The sequence below is a fragment of the Misgurnus anguillicaudatus genome, chromosome 7, assembly GCF_027580225.2.
Source record: "Misgurnus anguillicaudatus chromosome 7, ASM2758022v2, whole genome shotgun sequence".
Classification (NCBI taxonomy): Eukaryota; Metazoa; Chordata; class Actinopteri; order Cypriniformes; family Cobitidae; genus Misgurnus; species Misgurnus anguillicaudatus.
Genome location: NC_073343.2, coordinates 8,423,749 through 8,447,655, shown reverse-complemented (window position 1 = coordinate 8,447,655; position 23,907 = coordinate 8,423,749). Strand labels below are relative to the sequence as shown.

At 39.3% G+C, this 23,907-nt stretch overlaps 1 protein-coding gene across 6 annotated transcripts in view; it reads right to left on the bottom strand.

Moving 5' to 3' along the window:
- Positions 1-22,182, bottom strand: part of plekha1a (pleckstrin homology domain containing, family A (phosphoinositide binding specific) member 1a) — a 42,537-nt gene extending 20,355 nt beyond the window's left edge. For 5 of the 6 annotated variants that reach the window (XR_008635659.2, XM_055171472.2, XM_073869380.1 and 2 more), the window contains exons 1-4: positions 22,041-22,182; positions 3,008-3,200; positions 2,784-2,840; positions 2,441-2,486 (exon numbers count right to left, since the gene is read on the bottom strand). Coding sequence is in view for 5 of the 6 variants with exons in the window: in XM_055171472.2 (XP_055027447.1) it covers positions 2,441-2,486; positions 2,784-2,840; positions 3,008-3,148 (244 nt within the window). In the remaining variant the exon portion in view is untranslated. Of the gene's footprint in view, positions 1-2,440; positions 2,487-2,783; positions 2,841-3,007; positions 3,201-3,429; positions 3,587-22,040 lie in introns of all 6 variants that reach the window. The other variant, XM_055171471.2, reaches the window with a different exon arrangement.
- Between the last annotated feature and the right edge of the window lie 1,725 nt (positions 22,183-23,907).

Here is a 23,907-nt window from a genome sequence, read left to right as displayed (position 1 = left end):
TTTTTTTTTGACGACCTAGTTAAGGCAGTAGGGTTTCCCAGCTTAGGCGGGCCACCCAAACTGCCAAGTGAGAAACCCTGTTGCTTAATTAAAGGTGATTTTGACATCTCACGAGACTTTAACTTGCATGTAAACATTTAGTCCACTTAATAAAAAACATTGAGATATTGTATATTGCCATTCATCCCAAAATTACCAAGATATGAATTTGGGTCAATATCACCCAGCCGTAGGTTGAATCATACTTTGAATTTGTTTCAGACTAAACATTTAATGTTAAACATATTACATATAACATGGTACATGAGCTGGAACTAAATTAGTTACTGAGGTCCGATTAAAACCATTCACAATAAATAACTAAACTACACATCAATAAATATAAATACAATATAATTAGGACAGCAAGTTCAGTTTGTTATTTCTGGAATTGGCAGTGTTAAAATGTTTCACGACTTCTGGATAGAAGCTGTTTTTTAACCTTGATGTTCTGGTTAATATATTGACCTTCTTTATATAAAAGGCATCACAAAAATGAAACATTTTGTAGTAAGAGTACTGTGATTCAGTAAACAATTTTCTAGAGATCGACCGATACTCATTTTTTAAAACCGATACCGATAACAAATATTTGGATGCTTATGACAGAATTTTCCCACCGGTTAATCAGCGCGTGACAAACCCGGCTATATAGGTTTCACTGGGTGGGAGGGGCTTATAAATGCACATACAGACGTGCGCATTTTACTTTCACTTTTGAATGAGATGCAACTGTTGTTTAAATCCAGCGCTTGCGTACGCTGCGTTAAATTTGCGTATGAATTTGCGTGCAAATGCGAGTGCAACACCTGGTTTAAGTGCTTCAGTCAATGTGCGCAGGTACTTCTGACAGAAACCCGCCAGTCCCAAGCAGAGCAACCGGCTATTCCTCCGTAAAGCACTGTTTGAATGATGAGTTTATTATTATTCTTAATGAAAAACACAACAACAAAACGATCTCACATATATTAAACATCATATGTATATTATGACAAAAACGAGTAAGCATGCGGCTTCTGCCGTCGTCTGGCCGGTCAGCTCGCCTTGCACACTGACAGAAATAAATTAAATCTGACACCTGCTGCTCTGTGACGCGCGTTTAGCTCCGCTGAAATCAGGCAGTAGACACATTCAGTTGTTAGTGTTTGCTCTTTCTAACGAAACTAAATGATTTAATTACAAGAAAATATCAAAACAACGGTGAAAGGCGGTGTCGCGGTGGGCAAGTGATCTAACCGGTGAGAGGCTGAAGCACAAGTAATCACTGTTTCACCGACTATCGCAACAAGCCTAATAATTACTACAACATGACTGAACTGAACAAACCCTTATAATAATAATCATCATCATCACAATCACTCCCTCTTTGCATACAAAGTCATAAATATAGGGGTCTGAAAGAGTGAAGAATAATATTAATTTAATGAATAATGTAGAAACTATATTCCCAATACATGGACCATTCCAAACACCCCCATCATTTCGTCAGAAATGGACTGATCCAAAGTTCGCGCTAGGGTTTCCAGGTAACGGAGCGGAAGAGAGAACAGTATAGCGGAGTTGGCTGCATGCTGTACATAGTTTAAAGATTAAAACAGGTGGATTAAGTACCTTTTTTGAGATATAATATCGTTGTCTTGACCAGCAACCTGTAGCCTTCAGCAATCCAACAAAGTAGTAAGCAAAGAGATTTTACAAATAATGACTGAAATACTACATTGTCTAGAAAGTAACAAACAAAACGGCTTATATCATTACATTTCTTAACTGGTAACATTATTTGATGTCAGAATAATTAATATTTTGTTGTTATAGTTTATGAAATGGCTGTTGACAGCGCTGTTTATGTATTTACTCACGAATTAACTGTATCAAACTGTGACCGCTTGCGGAGGTAATAAATAATGAATTAATATCCACAGACATTTATTTAGATATTTTAGCAAAATAATGTTTATCTGGTAAATGTTAATATAACTTAGTTGAAAGTTAGCTACATGTGGTGGCTGTGCTTCAGCCTTCAACCCCGGTAAGGGAACAGCATATGAACGTGATTTTACGATGCTAATGATAAGCATAAATAACAGAAAAACAAATTTAATTTAACGTTTTTAATTCCACCAAGCATTATTTCATGGCTGTTTTATTCATGCAAAGCTACGTCGTTATTGGGACCGTATTTTATGGATCAGCTTGACTCTTTGAGTTTGTCTCTGTTCTTGGACAAGCTGCATAAATTTCTTTTAATAAATCAACTTATTTAACTCGTTTACAAGATTACAAAAACCGATATCCGATCATTGGAAAATTCGCAAATATCGGGGAAAATATCGGGAAACAGATATATCGGTCGATCTCTACAATTTTCACTGTATGTGGTGTATGTGTGAGAGAATCTTACCAAAGCAATACTCCGCCTTTGGCCTCTGTTTAGTGGCATCACTGACCTAAAAATATGAAAAATAAAGTGAAAACAATGTTGCACAAACAACTAAATATTTACAGTAGGTCACTTACAAAAAAGTAACTTATGTTCTCTTATGTTGATATACACCTTAGTGCAGTCTGATAATCTTATTCATGTACCACCACATTTATATTGTACTCTAGGGTAATAATAAAAAAAAAAAACATCATACTACCTATTGTAGTTTTTCCTTACTAGAGGTTGCAGTTCCTAACAAGGGCAATGCAGAAATGGCAAAATATGTGAAAAGTTATTCTGTGTGTACAGAGGTGCTTACCTTGGAGATGTAGGGAAGACTCAGTGAACCCACGGGTTTGGCACCTACTGGTAGGTTCTAAAAAACAAAATCAATTTCACTAGACAGTAGCTCTGAACACAGATATACATCTCATTACCCAGAATGCAATGCATTCAAACTGACAATACAATGCAATGCAATGCAGAGCCCTTTAAAGAGTATAATATAACATGATCAGCCAATGTAGAAGCTTATGCTGGTACCTGTGGGTTGTCCATGTACCAGACCAGACTACCCTGCTGCGTATCCAAGATGAAATACCGTCGTAGGAACTTGCCACTGTTCTCTACATCCTCGATGTCCAGGAAACCGCAGATGCGGTTCTGCCGGTCCACGTAAGGCATGTCCTACTCTCTTCACACTACACATTACCCCTCTCTCCGATACCAGAAGCGGCTGCAGAGAGAGACAGAGATTGAAAGAGAGGACCACAGGATAATATATAAAGAACAGAGGGTGAGAGAGAGAGAGAGAGAGAGAGAGAGACAGAGAGAGAGAGAGAAGATAGAAAGAATGAGGAGAGAGAGCAAGCAAGCGAGAGGAGGAGGAGAGAGAGAGAGACAGAGGTTAGTCAGACTAACAGTAAATGAGCTGATGTAGTTTGGTCTTAAACATCCTCCTCAACCTTGTTGACTTCTTTCTTGCTCTCTCTCGCTCTCTCTCTCTCTCTCTCGCTCTCTCTCTGACGTGCATGCTCTCTCAGCTGACAAACATTTTCTTTCTCTGATGTTTGTCGAAACTTTGTCCATCTATCTGCCCAGAATCTGAATCACAGCACTGCCCTGCATTAGTAACAGCCAAAGCTGTAAATCACATTTTATTTAGGGCGGATGGAGAACAAATAAAGAAACTTACTAGACTGATTGTTTGTAATGCTTTCTGGTGTTTTACATTTACAATTTATTATTTTGTCATTTAGCAGACGCTTTTGTCCAAAGTGACTTACAAATGAAGTAAACAATAGAAGCAATTATGGCAACACAAGAACAGCAATACATAAATGCACTGGAAATAGTCTCATCAAGTCTAACACAGTATACATAGCCATGGCCCATGGGTTAGTGTTTTTTTTCTAAAGGTTCTGAAATGTGTCAGGCAAGCGCAGCTAAAAAAAATTACAGCTTGTTATCTCCAACCACTTCTCAATATGACACGTATACATTAGCGATAAACTGTATGTTCGGCAACTGAAACTATTTGTCCGGAAAAAAAAAAGTTTGTGATGATGCAATCAAATAGCAACCAACATAAGAGTGAAAAGGTGCACACACTTTATAAATGCAGCAAATATGACGGCAGTGTGCAAGCATTTCAAAATTGAAATGTGGGTTTTTTACCTTCTAGGGGTGAGATTGCAAATTGCAACAAATCTCTTTGAAAACGCAAACCTTTTGAAAAGCAACGAGAAGCTACGAGAGCTGCCACAGGACAAACATGTTGTCATCTGAGACCACATGGGGGCGAAACACTTGATGATGTATGCAGCTTACAAATGCGACCTCCAGAGGCTCCAGCCTTCGGATTGAGAAATGAACAATATCTTGTCTCATTGTTCCGCCCCTAAGCCAGCGGGTCATCACTGATATTAGTTGCCTCCCCTTGCAAATGGGGCACTAACTCTGAGTCTGCCTGCCGTTTGAGTTCACATTAACTTAAAGACATCTGGCTGGGCTAAATTTTACTTCATATTTTTCATTGTTTTTGACGTGCACACCACCATGGGTTGCACTTCACCACCGCGGTTGTGCGGTGGTTTTGACAACCATCACAGCCCTAGACCTATTCCTTTAAAGGTGCAATGTGGGACGTTTATAGGGCCCTATAAAATCCGTTTTATTTTTTCCCAAATTCCGTTTTATTTTTTCCCAAATTCCGTTTTCTCCGTTTTAATTTTTGCAAATTCCGTTTTATCCGTTTTAATTTTTGGCAATTATATTTTTTACCCTTTACTTTTATTTTAGTCATAAAAAGAGTGTGCCTTTAATGTTAATGATTAAAATGTAAATGATTTGGGGGAAAAACTGGATAACAGGATTACTTAATGACTATAAAAGATGCATTTACACACGCGCACGCACGCACGCACGCACACACACACACACACACAACTCAATTCAATGCATTGTTTAGTGTTGTTGCAGGAGGCTACAACAAGTTGTCAAAGCAGTGGTGCCTTCAGAAGTGCCTTAAAACACATCAATCCAGCGGAACGCGATCCATATTTTATACACAATCGCTTGAAATGCATATAACTTTACAAACATACAAAGGATAGTGATCTGACTTAGGACAGCATGAGCACGCAGCTCTTTGCACATGCGAGCGAAAGAGAGACAGAGAGCGGCGCCATGATGCAGATGATTATATTTTAAATGCGAGGGATAGTTAGTTTGCCTCAGCTCGCTTGAAATGCATAAAACTGAAAAAATACACGAGGATTTGTGTTCGGACTTCGGACAGATGCGTGAGCGCGTGCACGTGAGAGGTACAGTGAGACAGACGTGGATGAGAGAGTGCATGGATCTTTGCGCTCACCGTGAACAGAGTGTTGACAAAACTTCCAAAATAACAGTTCTCCGGTCACATAAAAGTCATGTGAGACCTGCTCGGAACTAAGTGCTTAGCGTCGAATTTCTTAATTTTTTCGCTGACGAAAGCAGAGTTGTGGAGAGCCGCTTCGCCATGGTTTCAGTGTTTTGGAGGGGGTCTGAAACGACGGGAGGGGGCGTGTCGCCCAGATTTACTTCCCCCGGTCTGCATTTCCCCCAGACATACGTTCGTCTCCCACACAAAAACATAACTTTATTCAAAATATGTAAAATTCCGCAAAATTCCGCGTTAATACTAGATTCCGTGTTAATTAGCCAATTCCGCGATTCCGTCCGCGATTCCGTGATCGTGGAAATTATAGGGCCCTACGTTTAGAAGGATCTCTTGACAGAAATGCAATGTAATGTACATAACTATATCTATTATCAGTGGTGTTTAAAGACCTTACATAATGAACTGTATTGTTTTTATTACTTTAGAATGAGCTGTTTTTATCTACATACACCCAAGTCTATCTTTTTTCCATTTTAAACTATGTTATTACCTTATCTAAGAAGAGTTGATACATACCTCTATCATCTTAGTGCGTGCACATAAGTGCTGTGGCGCGCGGCGACACTTTGATAGCATTTAGCTTAGCCCCATTCATTCAGAATATACAATATAGTTACCCTTTTAAATCTGCTTAGAAAAGTGCTACATTTTATTTTGTGCCACCATATTTGCTCGTATAACTACTCATCTTAAATAGGAAAAACGTTGATGTGTTTGGTCACTTCTAACTTTATCTCAGTTTGGTACCATTGAATGAATGGGGCTAAGCTAAATGTTATCAAAGTGCCGCCGCGTGCCACAGCGATGAAGTGCACGCACTAAGGGCGCACCCACACCATCCAAACCAAACCGCGCTCAGGCGCGCCCGACCCCCAAAGCCTGGCTTGTTTGACTAGTGTGATCGCTCTGTTCCACGCCTGGGCGCGGATTGGTTAATCGCGCCGCGGACGGGTTGCAGAGGTGGGCCGGAGCGCGGTTCACTTGGGCTCAGGTGCGGAAGGCTGTGGTGTGAGGGCAAATCGCCCCTGAATGCGATTCATAAGGTGAAGACGTCAGTTGCGCGACCACTCACCTTCATCTGCCTCCGTAAAAACCTTTTGATGCGAGCAGCAGGGTTACGTGAATGTCCGAGCTGCACACGTGACGGATCAACTAAGCAATATGATGACATGTGAGAGGGCTGTCTGTAATCGCGCACCAAACGACTCCGAAAAAAAAACACAGACTTATCATTACGGCGGGTTCCAATGTTAAGAGAGAGCTTTACTTCCTGCTTTTTTCAAAACAATCGCATCTTAATGACGAAAGCGCGCCCGGACTCGGATCGATAAAAAGTACAGTGTGAGTGCGTGCACCTGGGGGAGTAGGGAGGGGTGACAATCGCGCTGGGGCATGGTTTGGATAATGTGAGTGCGCCTTAAGATGATAGAGGTATGAATCAACTCTTCTTAGTTAAGGTAATAACATAGTTTAAAGGTCACGTTCTTCCTGACACCATTTTTTAAACCCTAGTTAGTGTGTAATGTTGCTATAATAGCATAAATAATACCTGTAAAATGACAAAGCTCAAAGTTCACTGCCAGGTGATATATTTTCTTCAATAGAATTCCTCTTTAAAAGCCTACAACGAACGGCTGGTTTGGACTACAGCCCTCTATTTCCTGCTTTAATGACGTCAGTAAAACAGTTCGTTGACTAAACTCCGCCCACAGGAATACGTCAGTCACCAGCTTTGGCTCAAACGGCTCTGCTAAGCTAAGCTGCTATCGAATCACAGCACACTTAACAAACTACACAATCAGAACTCTGAAGGAGTCCCTCCTTCAGAACTCGATTTCTGAAGGAGGGACTTCACAGAACAAGGAAGACATCAGCCTGTTTTGAGGACAGTGAAAATAAGTAAATTGTGTGAAAAATACCGCGTTTTTTACACGTGAAACATGAATACATGTTATATTGCCCACTATAAACACAATCAAAGCTTCAAAATCACAGACAGAACGGGAGCTTTAATATGGAAAAAGGATCGACTATTCATTTAACCTCCTAAGTCCTGGTGTGTCCACATACTTCGTGGACATCACATGTTTTGTTGTTTGCACCATAATACTTAATTATGTGTATCTGGAACCTGTTGTACACAAACGTGGACAATTACACTGCTTCATGTTCAAAGAAAAATATAAGGTTAATATTTATTTGTTCTTAGCCTGTAGAAATCTGGAAAAAAAAGACAAACCAAAGCTCAGGTCTTAGGAGGTTAAAGTGTCCAAAAAGGTCTGACTGTCTGCTTAATATCTATTAACAATTTATTGTGATGATCCAACTGTCTATGAATATATTTGCATGTGCATTAGGGGTGTGACAGTTTTTATATAACCGTGAGACCGACGGTTATAGTTGAACACGGTCAATTGAACTTTATAACCGCCCAAACCATGTTATTAAAATATTTATAAAAACATTTTTATCATAAAGAATGTTTAAATACTAATTAAAAACAATTGTTAACAGTCTGTGACTGTATTACACGTCCCACATATGTTCTCACGCAGTGAAACATACAGAGTGGAGCAGACACTGACAACGCGCTGACATACAGGACAGACCAGGTTACTTTTCAGATTAAATATATTATACAAAGTCTCACCTTTTACAGCTGATCGCTGTAAAAAAAGTTCAGCGACAACGTCGTTTTTTTAATCAGTGTATACCACTAGTCAACTAAATGAATATGACATGGCAAAGATGAATGAACATTTATATAATGATTCAATAGATTTATAGCTTATAGCTATAGCAAAAAACTTATTATTGCATTTTGTGGAAAAAAATAATCAGTTTTTGTATTAAATCTTTGAAAGTTAAATTATGGATTTTAATTTTTTACGTTTTTATAACCTAAATATGCTATGTGAAAGTCTGTAACAGAATTTGTTTTTCATCTTGTCACTTTCTTTTTTTTACCGAAATTAGTCAAAATGGATTTGGTTTTGAAACCAAACTCTTCATATATGGAACACATTTGGCCAAAATGACAACAAACACAGGACAGAGAATAAAACCACCATTCTCCCACTCCATTCTGAGTGCAGAGGCATTAATGGCACGAATGTAACTCATAAACAGACAAAGCCTGTGAACGAAGACAAGGCCTGCTGTGTCATCGCCAAACAGAGGCAACAATGACCATGAGTCATTCGACCAATTAGCATGAAGCAGTGTTTGGCCCTGCCCTTGGTTCCAGAGCACAGAATCAGCCTTGTGTTGTGGAATGTTCATAGGTTCTAGAGTGGCCTTGTCCCTCCACATCTATATGCAGGCCTTTACCATCATATGCAAACCAAGATGCACACAGACACACATATCTGTAATCTGCAGACAGGCCGCTTATCAGAGCTAGTTAAAAGAAGGTAACAGCAGGGTAGGGTTCTGATATCATATTCTCTCCTTTGAATTTCATTTTAGATCGGACAGATAGTTGTCAAGACAGGTCTGATCATGTTCAAGACAAGATTCTTTTTGTGCTCCTCGTGTACTTGACTAGTCAAATCACATAAGCACACAACATGGTTATAGATCTGACTTCTTATATTTGTGTGCATGCAAGGTTAGGATTACATGTTGAGCCTATTTGTGCGTATGCTGTTAAATGTACCTTATACACAAGCTGGCTCACACAGATACACAAACCTCAAACTGCTTTGCATGCACATATCCTTGTTTGAATCCCTGATTAGAAAACAAATCTGCTGTTCAACAAAGAGTGGAGTCCCAGATAAGCAGAAAAAACGTCACTTCATCTAGACACCTTGTTTGAGTGTGCAAAAGAAAATGCGTCCTTTATGCAACCTAATTCACTCACATCACTATAAAATAAAGTCCTTTGCGATCTGTGCAGAGATTCAGACAGAACAGACAAGCACCTCGCACATTCACTGCGGTAAATCAGGTAATGCTGTCAGAGAGGTCGTACCACACTCCTGCCCTAGAGCTAGTTTCTGCAACTGCAAACATGCACATACGCAAACCAAAGTTATTATGGTTCTCCTTTTTGAAAGCTTTCTGAAAGAGAAAGAGGGGGAGAGAGAGAGAGAGAGAGAGAGAGAGAGAATAAAAAATTAAAATAAAATCATTTTCTGGTGAAAACCCAGAAAATACGTTTGGAAAAATGGGGGTGGGGGTCGTTTTATATTCGGGTATATACGGTAATTATAAGGTAGCTTATAAGGCAATATAGGGACTAATTATTACACAAGCACACAAACATTTAGGAGTGACCTTTATCTTGTTTAATGATAACATAAATGATGATGATAGTAATAATGTCATCATTATTTTTTGTAATTATTACTGTCAATAATAATAATAATAATAATAATAATGCTGGTAGAAGTAATAGTTGTGGCTGTAGCAGCAATCTGTTAGGGAAATCTGTTAATGTTTTGTTGCGCGTTTCTGAAAAAAAAATTATCTGCCGATATATCGGATTATTAGATTTTAAAACCAACAAACATTTGTATCGGTATCGGCCTTCAAAATCCTTTATCGGTCGGGCTCAAGTTTAAATCCAATTAAATATTTAATATACAGTTGTGTTCAAAATTATTCAACCCCCAATGCTGTTAAGGGTTTTAGGGAATTAAGTGTACATTTGTAATTGTATTCAGAATGAAATCCTACAATGACTTCTTAAAGAACCATATGCAACTAAAATGACATCAATTGGTTTTGTAATATAGTAGTAAATGTTTCTTTTGTGAATTCTTCATTGACACAATTATTCAACCCCTTAAAGAACTACCACTCTGAAGAACAGAGGTTCATTGAAGTGTTTTCAATCAGGTATTGAAAACACCTATGTATGCTAGGGAACAGCAATAAAGCCTAATAAGCACCAATTAGGCAGCTTTAAAATGACTGTGATACTTAACTCCTTCTTAACATTTACTGGTGTGGTTACAAACATGGTGAAGTCAAAAGAATGGTCCAGGAAGACAAGAGAAGAGGTGATTAATCTTCACAGGAAGGGCGATGGCTATAAGAAGATTGCAAAGATGTTAAACATACCAAGAGACACCATAGGAAGCATCATTCGCAAATTCAAGGCAAAGGGCACTGTTGAAACGCTTCCTGGTCGTGGCAGAAAAAAGATGCTAACTGCGACTGCTGTGCGCTATCTGAAGTGTAGAGTGGAAAAAAGTCCCCGTGTGACTGCTGAGGAACTGAGAAAAGATTTGTCAGATGTGGGTACTGAAGTTTCTGCTCAGACAATACGGCGCACCCTGCGTACTGAAGGCCTCCATGCCAGAACTCCCAGGCGCACCCCCTTGCTGTCTCCAAAGAATAAGAAGAGTCAACTGCAGTATGCCAAAAGTCATGTGGACAAACCACAGAAGTTTTGGGATAGTGTTCTGTGGAAAATTAGAACTGTTTGGGTGCATGGATCAACGCTATGTTTGGAGGAGGAAAAACAAGGCCTATGAAGAAAAGAACACCTTGCCTACTGTGAAGCATGGTGGGGGGTCAATCATGCTTTGGGGCTGTTTTGCTTCTGCAGGTACAGGGAAACTTCAGCGTGTGCAAGGTACCATGAATTCTCTTCAGTACCAGGAGATATTGGATGACAATGTGTTGCAGTCCGTCACAAACCTGAGGCTTGGGAGAAGTTGGACCTTTCAACAGGACAATGATCCCAAGCATACCTCCAAATCCACTAGAGCATGGTTGCAGAAAAAAGGCTGGAACATTTTGAAGTGGCCATCGCAGTCACCAGACTTAAATCCGATTGAGAACCTCTGGTGGGACTTAAAGAAAGCAGTTGCAGTGTGCAAGCCTAATGCGGCTTTCACATAGGATGCGGTGTGCGCTGCGCTATGAAACCCATTCATTTCAATGGCTTGCGCCGCGCGAGGGCGGTTTTTTGTTGCACCGAGCAAAGCGCGACATAGTTTAACTTTTGCGCTGCGCTCTGTGACGATTACCCGCGCGGCCAATAGAAACGGGGCATCCAAACAAGCAAAATGGACGAAAGCTTATACTCGGGATTCTAAGGGCTTTATTATACAAGTTTATGCTCCTACAGAGTAGGGGTGGAACAATACATGTATTCATTTTGAACCGAATCGGTACGGGGGTCACGGTTCGGTGCAAGAATTTAAACGGAGAATACACGTTATGAAAATAAAAAAACTTGCGTGCAAAATAATTAATGTAATGCGGAACTACTGTTAGATACGCGGGTTCTTTATGGACAGCTAATCTGTTGCCCCGCTTTAGCTCTGAAGCTCTGATTGGCGCCGATGCATCAGAGCTCCGCCTATGTATGCACTCTATCAGAGCCCGTCTACATTCTGGCACACTGCATTTTTTTGTCACGTCGACGCCAATCCAGTCAGTTAGTGAGCAGAGATAGCGAGGATGGCAAGTGGTGTTCCACAGCCAGCCATCGCAAGTTTGGCAAAACTTCAGTTTTCCAGTCAGTTACAATAGTACAGGCGAGAGAGTGGTGGAAAAGACGAGGACTTTTCATCGGCGTTGTTCAGCAATTGTTAGGTATGTGAGTGGAAATACATCTAATCAGGGCTCTCAAGTCTCATGCATTCACCTTGACAAACACGCATCAGTTCAAACGCCACACTTTGTATTTCTCACGCTGAGAAGTAGGAGATAAATTGTCCTGCTATATACAACAGGCATACGCAGGGCAGTTCTGTCGAGTTCAGCTGCTTTCAGTTTTTTAAGCGTGCTCAACTTTACGCAGCGCCATCAGCGTCAGAGCACCGTGAGAAATCTTGCGGAGGAGGCTGATTTCAAATCGCTCTCGCGTTACTCTGACGTCATCCACTTGTCGTTTCTTGCAGCGCCTCGTGAAGTCGTACACACCTATTTATTCATCCTAAGAGCCTTTTTTTGTTCTTTAGTACATTAATATGGAATAAGGCCAAAATGTAATTTTAAAATGTATTTAGGTAACACTTGTAATACAATTGAACCCATATTTGTATGAAAGATGAGTACAAGATTACTTAAAGTGGTATACATTTTTGAAATACGAGATAGTATGTTAAATGCATTTCAGTTCATATTCATGACATCTGAAAATAACACTGATAAGGACACCTATGTTTTTAAGATTAGCTTAAGTAAAAAAAATCTTTAATTTTTGTTTTGCTTTTCCCTCCATTGTACCGAAAGTGAATCGAACCGTGGCGCCTGAACCGAGGTACGAACCGAACCGGGACTTCTGTGTACCGTTCCACCCCTACTACAGAGACATCGGAAGGAAAGCCGTCTCATGGAAACACGTAGCAATTCAAGTTGGCATGTCAGGTGTGTTTTAAGTCAAGCAGCTTGTTGTAGGTATGCTTAAAGTTACGTGAAATGGAGACAAGCAACATCAGTCTCTGTATTCCTCGTCGACTATTTAACGCAAATATAAACACTGTAGTAATTTATTGAAAACCCCGCCTACTTTGGTCTGGCCATCAGAGCACAAATCGCTTGGCTGCGCCGAACCCAGCGGCGAGCGCAGCGCACACCGCATCCTATGTGAAAGCCGCATAAGAATGTGAGTGAACTGGAGGCTTTTGCCCATGATGAATGGGCGAAGATACCCGTATAGGGCCCTATAATTTCCGCGATCACGGAATCGCGGACGGAATCGCGGAATTGGCTAATTAACACGGAATCTAGTATAAACGCGGAATTTCGCGGAATTTTACATATTTTGAATAAAATTATGTTTTTGTGTGGGAGACGAACGTATGTCTGTGGGAAATGCAGACCGGGGGAAGTAAATCTGGGCGACACGCCCCCTCCCGTCGTTTCAGACCTCCTCCAAAACACTGAAACCATGGCGAAGCGGCTCTCCACGACTCTGATTTCGTCAGCGAAAAAATGAAGAAATTCGACGCTAAGCACTTAGTTCCGAGCAGGTCTCACATGACTTTTATGTGACCGGAGAACTGTTAGTTTGGAAGTTTAGTCAACACTCTGTTCACGGTGAGCGCAAAGATACATGCACTCTCTCATCCATGTCTGTCTCACTGTACCTCTCTCATGTGCACGCGCTCACGCATCTTTCCGAAGTGCGAACACAAATCCTCATGTATTTGTTCAGTTTTATGCATTTCAAGCGAGCTGAGGCAAACTAACTATCCCTCGCATTTAAAATATAATCATCTACATCATGGCGCCGCTCTCTGTCTCTCTTTCGCTCGCACGTGCAAATAGCTGCGCGCTCATGCTGTCCTAAGTCAGATCACTATCCTGTGTATGTTTGTTCAGTTTTATGCATTTCAAGCGAGCTGAGGCAAACTAACTATCCCTCGCATTTAAAATATAATCATCTGCGTCATGGCGCCGCTCTCTGTCTCTCTTTCGCTCGCACGTGAAAAGAGCTGCATGCTCATGCTGTCCTAAGTCAGATCACTATCCTGTGTATGTTTGTAAAGTTATATGCATTTCAAGCGATTGTGTATAAAATATGGATCGCGTTCCGCTGGATTGATGTGTTTAAGGCACTTCTGAAGGCACCACTGTGTTGACACCTTGTTGTAGCCTCCTCCTGCAACAACACTAAAAAAAACAATGCATTGAATTGAGTTGTGTGTGCGCGTGCGCGCGCGTGTGTATGTGCGTGTGTAAATGCATCTTTTAGTCATTAAAAGTAATCCTGTTATCCAGTTTTCCCCCAAATCATTTACATTTTAATCATTAACATTAAAAGGCACACTCTTTTTATGACTAAAATAAAAGTAAAGGGTAAAAAATATAATTGCCAAAAATTAAAACGGATAAAACGGAATTTGCAAAAATTAAAACGGAGAAAACGGAATTTGGGAAAAAATAAAACGGAATTTGGGAAAAAATAAAACGGATTTTATAGGGCCCTACCCGTAGATCGCTGCAAGACACTTGTGTCAAGCTATGCTTCACGTTTAAAAGCTGTTTTAACTGTAAAAGGATGTTGTACTAAGTACTAAAATTGAATGTCACTTGGGGGTTGAATAAAACTGATAATGATGTGAGCACAGAAAAGACATTTGTGGTTATTTCATTATAAATGTTATGTTATATTTGTCTTACCTACACATGCCTCTTTGATGTAATTGTAAGCAGGATGACTGAATGATCAAAATCAATGTCAAACCGGCCAAAACAATCAATTTCAGTTGGGGTTGAATAATTTTGAACACAACTGTATGTCCATTTCTTTACAATAGAAATGATACAGTCACTGTCATTTTTGAGCAAGAACATGCAGACATTAAATCATGTCAACTTTGAGTGAGGGTTTAATCTGCTGAGACTTCACATCTTATACTGATCGACAGACAAAAACAACGCGTCTCAGACTTCATACGAGTTCTCAAACGAGCAATATTGGAAACCCAAACAAAAAGCACACGCAGTAAAAGACAGAATATAATGCATGCACTGTAAAAGGCTCAAACAGAAGCTGCATCCTCCAGAGGTCGCATATGCAGGCTGCATATTAGAGGTCGACCGATTTATCGGCCGTGCCGATTAATTGACCGATTTTTGGCATATTTAAAAAAATCGGCTTTGGCCGATTTTGCTGCAAAATTAGGCAGATTAATAGGCAGGCGCATCTGCGGGCACCTAAGCATTGTTGTAGAACTCGTGACGCTGCCTCTTGCTGCAAGCAGATCGCTCCCGTGTGTGTGCAGCCGTGCCTTGTTCACAAACGGCTTTAGTAAATGATGGTGGGATCACGCGAATTAAGGAGCCAGTACAACAGCGCGATGGGCTTATGTCACGCGGTGCACTGTCCGTGCAAAGATTAGGCTCATTTCATGCGATTAATGAGTGATGATGATCTTTGTTTGCGCGACAGAGAGAGCAGAGCCGCGCGCACACGCTTTCTGTCTTTAAACTGTCTCCCTGCTTTTATTACTGAAAACAAAACTGACTCGATGGCGAAAGGTCGGAAGACCAAATCATATCCACAAAGGAAATGTTTTTCGTGTTGTTACAGTAACACTTTTTTACAGTTTTGCGCTGCTCAGCCTGGATTAGAACACACCGCTTCAGATTCGCGAACTGACTCCTTTGAACGGATTCGTTTGAATGAACGGTTGAAACAACAGATCTGTCCCAACATTAAACTCACAAGACGTCACTGTCAGCACAATCAGTCACTTATAGCGCCTCAGAAATGAGAATGTAAATGTGTTTAGAAAGATTTGCCCTAAATAACAGTCTCAACTAAAAAACATAGACATTTACTATGTTAACTTTATGATGAATAAATAATTTATCAGGTCTACCAAATAAGGATTTTATTCTACAAAGCAATAAAAGCCATAGAAAAAACTGATCAAAGATGATGACAGCAGAGTGTCAGGTAATATCTGTGTCTGATAAATGCATGGTGCAGAGGAGGTTGTAAAACTCTTCAGAAAGACCAGTCATCATTTTTTTAAAAACTTTGACTTAAATAGTGACATTTTTACATTTAAAATATCTGCTAATGATGAGAACATTTTGATTATTATGTACATATAGAAAATCGGCCAAACATATCGGCCATCGGCTGCCCTGATTTCTAAATATCGCCATCGGCCAGAGAAAAAGCCATATCGGTCAACCTCTACTGCATATGTCATCAAGGTTTATTTCAGATAATTAACTGACCATTTCATTCGCAAGTCATGGGCATATTACAACAATTTGCGATTAACTAAATAATTAGTAAACTTATAATTGTTAATATTCTCTAATAAAAGTCTTTATGACGTAAATGTAGTCTACAAATACGACCTCCGAAGGATGCAGTCTTTTATTTGAGAAACGGCCAGCATTTCACCCCCACGAGAAATCTCTGACATAATTAATCTCGCGAGATCTCGTCGCACGAAATCTCGTCACACTCCTATTGATTATTAATGAAATAAGGCATTTTCCATTGTACACATTACATAAAAATTTATAATTTTAGTATGTTTTAAACCACTGCCTTTTATTCAGCTTTTAGTTAACTACATAACTATTTTGATTCATTATAACCTTAACATACACAAAAATACCAACACGTGTAAAATGTGTATAGTAAACATAGGAGGTGCTTGATATACAATATGCTCTCCCTTTAATATAAGGGCATTTTTACACCTGGTCACTTCATGCTATCTGATTTGTTAAAACTGTTCCATTTACATTTGGTCACATTAATGCGTCTTGGCAAAACGGATACGAATCCGATCTACTACACCTGCGCAAAATGCAAATACACTAATCATTACCCCACCTTAAAAAACTTAACAAAAGGCATCAATTACTGTATGTTGGGTAGGGGACGCGTGTCTCCTTGCTTGGCATGAACTGGAGCGCACAGTACAGAGCAGTAGGAGAGTGACGGCGCGGTGATTTAAAGCACAGGTCCATGACGGGTAAAAGCATTTACAAAACTCTCTCTCAAAGTTTTACCCAAAAATTTGTGTTTTTGAAGAAACCTACCCATATTTGAGAGGTGATAAAAAGAGAACTGGTGAAGGTAGGATTAAACGTTTTTTGAAAGCAGAGGGTCAGTTCTTTTATTTGATATATTGTTTGTTTATACTTTAAAAAAAAGAACATTTTCTGGAAGGCATTAAACTTTTGTGAAAATCATGAAAAATGCTGCCGCTGGCTGGCAACTTTTTTAAAAAAGCTGGCGGGGAAAGAGTTAATGTCATTCAAGTTTATCATTGGACTCTTTTATTAGTTCTAGGAAGCTTTTTACCCGCCGTCGTCACTCCATAAAGCAACAAGCGTGTCGTCTTTGTTTGTTTGCGTCTTTGCCGGCTAACTTCTGGGTGGTGTGGTTACGTTTGGGAGGAGTTAGGTGCTGACTAGGGCTGGGACAACGCGTCGACGTAATCGACGACGTCGACGCAAAATATGCGCGTCGATTCGTCAGACCCAAAAACACGGAGCCGTAGAATAGTAGCAACGCGAGTGGCTTCAGTCCAAGCCGGTTTCACACAGCAAGTGTGAGCAGTACGTGCAGAGCGTGTTTTTTGAGCGCCCACGTTAACAAGCATGCACCCCGCCGCATGAGCAGCGCGAGCTCGCGGCTCTGTAGCAACAGTGCTGCAATCGTTTCTGCGTCGGTTCTGCTGCACTGCTCATGCTCAATTACGTGAAAGTGCTTTGTTTTTGTTTTAAATGCTCGTGGATTGACGCGAAAATGTGTCATTTTACCATAAAATCATGAATGTGAAGTGTATTTTAAACCGTCATGACTTTGAGCAATGTAACAGAAAGCAATGAAATATGTCACTGTTGCCAGAAGGCTGTGCTTTCATTCACTCTCTGTCCAGCAGTAAATGAGTCCTAATCTATCTTAACAAACTTAAGAGAAAGAGATTTAATAATATATGTGCTTCTTAAGTCTAAAATTGTGTTTATATGTGTCATTAAATGGACTAGAACAGCACGAAAACAATGTGGATTAAACAAATCAAGTTATAAATGTTACACTGACCATCAAAAGGCACATTGAAAAGGTTTTGCACATAAATGCATGTAAAATAAAGTATTTTGAACTTGAGATTTTTATACTGTTACTAAACTGCACAGTATGAGCTGCAAACGCTTTATTGAATGCTCTGACTAAGAATGCATTATTTTGCACTTGTATAGTCATTTTTAATTTTGAAATTTTAAGAGCAATGAACATATATTGAAATGTTTACATCAGATATGTAAATAACATTTTTGCTATTAGTATAAATTGCTATTAGTTAATTAATGGGGAGATAATCGAATCAAAGTCGAATCGGACTGATAAAATGAATCGTTAGATTAATCGATGCATCGAAAAAATAATCGCTAGATTAATCGATGCATCGAAAAAATAATCGCTAGATTAATCGTTTAAAAAATAATTGTTTATCCCAGCCCTAGTGCTGACATATGTGGTTTCATCAACCAGATGCATTTACACTTGTCCAGTTTCGTCTGAAAGGTGTCCCAGACTAGCCTGGTTAGCCAGACCTACATCAAGATGTAAGGTCTGGCAACTCTTCACACAAACGGCTAAATGCAAGGGGCGGGATATAAGGTTGTCCCTCAAAATGCCTCTGTACGCAATAGGATAGCGCTATGACCAATCAGAGCAACGAAGAAGGTGACGTATGAGTCCCCTGCGTTTCCCCACCAGTGGAGCTAATTGGTATATCAAACTTTTACCGTAACCAGTCGGCAAAACTCCAAACACATCTTTCTTGCTTAAAAAGGACTTCAGTTGGGTTATTTGCTCTTCTCTCAAAGAAAAACATAAGTCTAAGTCCTCCAGAGTCGCGGCCAAAGCCACTTCAAAAGAAAGCTGTTCGCCAGCAGCAGCAGCCATTCTTTGTTTTCAAGTAGGAACCGTCGCAGGCAGCTCTGTCGTCATCATGTTAAGCCCGCCCCACAGACGCTACACACGATGTGATTGGCCTGACCAAATTTTGGTTTTTGGAGCTGTTAAGTGTATTGTGAGTGCCTAGACTAAACCCTGGCAGCAAATATATTTTGCGGCCGCTAGGGTGCGTCTAGATTTCTAGGCTAGTCCCAGACCACCTCCTGAAGTGGTATGTGCGATCGGTTTCAAATCTGTTTCGGAGGGCATTTACACCTGGTCTTTCTACAATCAGATAGCTTTCCAATCAGAGAAAATGCATGAAGTGACCAGGTGTAAAAACCCCCTAACTAAAGATTCAGACAGCCAGCTACGTTATCGCTGTGTGTCGCCCATCTCTTTCAATCTGGCGTTTCTAAATCTGCTCGTCATAAACAAATGAGTACCGTCCACTCCATTAACTGACGAGAGAAGGATGACGTGACTACCATTGGCAGTCGCTAGGGATGCTCCGATCGATCGGCCGCCGATTGTAATCGGCCGATAACGGCATTAAGTGACGCGATCGGCACTCGCTAATGCCGATCTTTCTGTTTACTTTTGTCATTATAGCGTTCCTGATGCGGCTGCAATTAGAGACCATTTTACACAGTGCAAACATTTTGTAACCCGTTGCTCATGTGTGACGTGCACATTTGGATTTCTCTCACTGCCTTAACAGAGATATGCGTATTTTCTATGAGGACGCGCTCCGGTCCTCAGCGCGATGCGTCTTCACATTCCTATCAAACAGCGTATACAACACATATCTATCGCGGACAATTGCATCCTCATGACGAGTTTATTATTTGCATTCGTTTTAAAGTTTTGAAGGTTTAAACTTCCATTTTCCTCACAGCTGCTCTTGTTTGCAGACACTCGCGCACGCATACACAGCAGCCAGTCATCAGTGCACGTGAAGAGAACTATCTCTTCCACGTCTTAAAGCTACAGTATCCTAATTCATCTCTCAATAAAATTACTCTCTGCTCATCAGTGAAGAACTGTTGTACTTAGGGCTGGAAAAAAATCGATTTGATTTTAAAATGGAGTTGGTAGGTCAAATCGATTCATATTTTCAAAAAATAGATTTTTTTTATTTTTATCCCCCTCTGCAGTATAGTGCAGTACATACATTTTGCATTCGGCAAATCTTCCTTCAGGGTTTCCGTAGCACGCTCCCTGCGGCGCAGCCCTCTGCCCCTCCCCTCTCCCGAGGGCAGCGCATGCATACACAAACAACATGGCAAAAACAGCCGGTGAAAGAGAGCAGCTCCTTCCAAAAAAAAATTATCTTCGAATTAAGTCGGGTGGAGTTTTAATTAAATATAATAAATATGTATTTTTAAAATATATGTACAGTTTGCGATGTGGGCCGGGAGAAAAAAATCGAATCGAATCGTAAATCGAGTTTTTTTTATAAAGAAATCACAGATTTTTTTAGGGGGACAAATCGCCCAGCCCTTGTACTTCATACGAATGCGTGTATATTTAATTCATACAGTAAAGACTGAAGTGTTTTATTTTAATTTTAACAGACATAAACCTTTTTAAAGGCATATTACATTTCTCTTTGCAAGAAGAAATATTTGTTGTGCTTATTTATTTGATTCTCTATTAAAGGCGGAGTCCATGATGTTTGAAAGCAAATGTTGATATTTGAAATCACCTAAACAAACACGCCCCTACCCCAATAGAATCTGGACCTTCTGTTGATAGACCCGCCCCACACATACGCAACCCGGCATTTGATTTGATTTGATTGGCTATAAGTGTGTTTTGGTAGTCGGCCCGTCTCCTTATCCAAAGCGTTTTTCAAACATCGTGGACTCCGCCTTTAAAACAATAATATACCTAATATATAGGTAGTTTCATTTCTACAAATGTGACCCGCTCTGGCGAAATGAGTCGGAAGTCGCAACGTTCCATTTTAAGATATGAGCCGATAATGTGGAAAAACAATGAAATTATCAAAAAAAATGTTTTAGCTAATATCAAAGAACAGACATTAAAAAATAATCTCCCAAAGTTTCGTAGTCCAAATAATTGAGTAAAGGTGTTTAAATGTGGGTAAAAACCTTGAATAATAGTCATTTCACAACAGGATAGTGTTGTGTATTCACAAACTTAATTGAAAAGTATGTAAAGCATTTAATATCTTCAAAATAACATGACACTTCATAGGCAATACAACATGCCTGCAAACTGAAGCTAAATATCTTTCAACCAACCTACATCATCGTGCCTGTCTACAAACACATAAACAAACAGATGTCTTCAAACACAACATGAACCTTCTGTCACACAACATTCAAACACAATGACCTTCTGTTACGCAATGTTATAATACATTTTAGGACAGGTGTACAGTGGTTTCTCTGTGGTAAGGGCAAGCCAAAAGTACAATGCTGAAACAAATCAACCTTGCAGTGAGTTAAGGATTTTGATGGTGGACATAATTTTATTTAATGGACATGAGTAAAAGACTATGATTTCAATTTTTAACACAACGTCTGTCTAATGCAATAACTTTCTAGCAGTTGCTTGCTTACTGTATTACAAGAGCAGTGTCCATGGAGCAGATTTAGGGTATGTGCTCTTGACCAAGGGTATGGTGATGTTCAGGGATCAGACCCTTTGGGGGTTAAGTTAGGGTTACCCTTTAGTTACCAGACCAAATCTATTCTTTACCACCCTATCTTCCTATGATCTGACTTCCATACGGACTCCAGACATCGTCACTTTCACAAGGCTTTACATAAGCAGCTCTTCATGTGAACATCAGGTGTTTTAGGGGTTAATCTACAGTTCTGGACGTACTGATCATTCAAATCATTATATGAATATCAAAACACAAGATACTAAGACTCTCTATAGGCTCGATTCAGGTGAAAGTCGCCGTATGTTCCAATATTTTCAATAATAATGTGGAGCAACAATCACAGCTCTAATATTACTGTGATTTTCGCAATCTGAATCTATACGATACAGTATGTCTAATAATCTAGTGCTTATACAGATCTAATACTCAATTCGTAGCATTATTGTTGTGTGTCATGGATGAACTAATACCAACGTCTGTCAAGGAACACCGCGGAAAAGCCCAACCTCGCCCCGTCTCCGTATAATCCTGCCTTTAATCCACTGCAGGATCCGCGTTTAACCTTTAATCCACTCCGTGTTCATAAAAGCTCAACGTCATAAACTGATTTATTATAAAATACCTTAATATTACTACTCACTCGGTTTAATATCGCTGAAGTGGTTCGGTTCAGCCCATCTCGTGTTCGTTCCCCGTTCACAAACTTCACGAGTGTTTTTCCTGCAGAACCGGAAGTGGCTGTACACGTCACTGCGTCAGGTTTAATACACGCGCCTGTTTGCGCTCCCTAAAATATCTATTGTGCTTTCCATTATAACTGTAATTTCATCTCTTATTGTGGTGTGACAATAGAAAAATTATATTTTTTTATTTTTACTTTATGAAAGTTTAAAAGTTTCATTCGTATTTAATAGACTATGCTTCCCTTCCTATTTAAATTTATTTCACTCTTTGTTTCTTTTATTTTATTATGTTGCAATATATATTTGAGTTATGAATGTTTTCCATGTTTGTGTTTGTTTTTATATTTTATTATTAAATAAAAATTGTATTTATTCTCTTGCTTTTCTCTTTTTTTCCTGTGCATTTTGATTTTATTGTATTTTTATTGAGCCCAAATCTTACATTGTTTGGAAATAGCCTTAGAAATCACAAGTTTAACATTAGTTTCCACATGAAAACTTTAATGGGGAACATTTTCCACCACTCTCTAAATGAAACAAAAATGTAACGAATTTTTGTCAAAATTTACTTTTTTTTAGTACTATAATTTATTTGGATGTCCCAAATGGCTCCTCTTTGTGCCCACTCAAACGTAAAGAGAAAATCCTATTTCTGATTTTAAATCTGATGTTTAAACCAAATCTATTGTAGTTCTTATAGTGTGCTTGCTAAAATGAATCATCAAACTTGATAGAACTGTAAATGTGGCCTTGATTATTTTTTATATTTACTTACTCAGAGAGTTTAGTGTTTTAAAGGGATAGTTTATCCAAAACTGAAAATTCTTTTATCATTCACTCACTCTCATACAAACCTGCATAATTTTTTTTTTGTTCTGATGAACACAAAGAAAAAATACTTTGAGGAATGTTTGAAACCAAACCGTTTGTGGACCCCATTTACTTCCATAGTAGGAAAAAAGATTACTATGGAAGTAAATGGCGTCCACAACGGTTTGGTTACAAACATTTCTCAAAATATCTTCCTTTGAACAAAGAAATGTATACAGGTTTGAAACAACATGAGGGTGAGTAAATGATGACAGAATTTTCGTTTTTGGGTGAACTATCCCTTTAAGAATGAAGGCATGCCACACTGCCCATATTGGCTGAATAGCTCAGTTTGTGTGAATTTGCAGTTTGATTAGATGCATGGCATTTGGCATCAACAAAAATGATACAGTAGAAAGTGTGTTCTCTCTTTTTTAAGTTAATTAGATAACTTTAGTATCTTTACCATTGTGAGTTGCAGATTTTCCCTGCTGTAGTAGCCTATGCAACCACCAGAAACAATAAGTGATCTGTCTTCTCTACTTCTAGGAGTAAATACACTGAAAAAAATGATTCATTGAATTTAATCAATTTTTTTTAAGGTAAGTGGTTGCAATCAATTTATTTAAGCTACATTTAAACAAAAGTTTTATATTTGATTTTACGTTACTAATCTTTTTTGTTCAAATGTAGCTCAAACAAACTGATTGCAACCACCCACCCCAAAAAAATCTATCAAATTCAATGAATCATCTTTCTCAGTGTAAATGACTATCAGATATTGCAACGACAGTATGTCAGATATAGACTTTTAGAGTTCTTTGTTAGGGTCATCAACAGTCTGTTAGTAACAGCAGAATAACACCCCCTTGTGGTTGCTGTTAGTAAAGTTTGCAGTAATTGTAAAAGATGTTTCAATGAGTCATCCCTTATAATCATCCCATTGATTTTGTCCGCAACACAAAAGTAGTCCAATAAAAGATAATATGTAGTATCAATTGGCAGAAATACTAT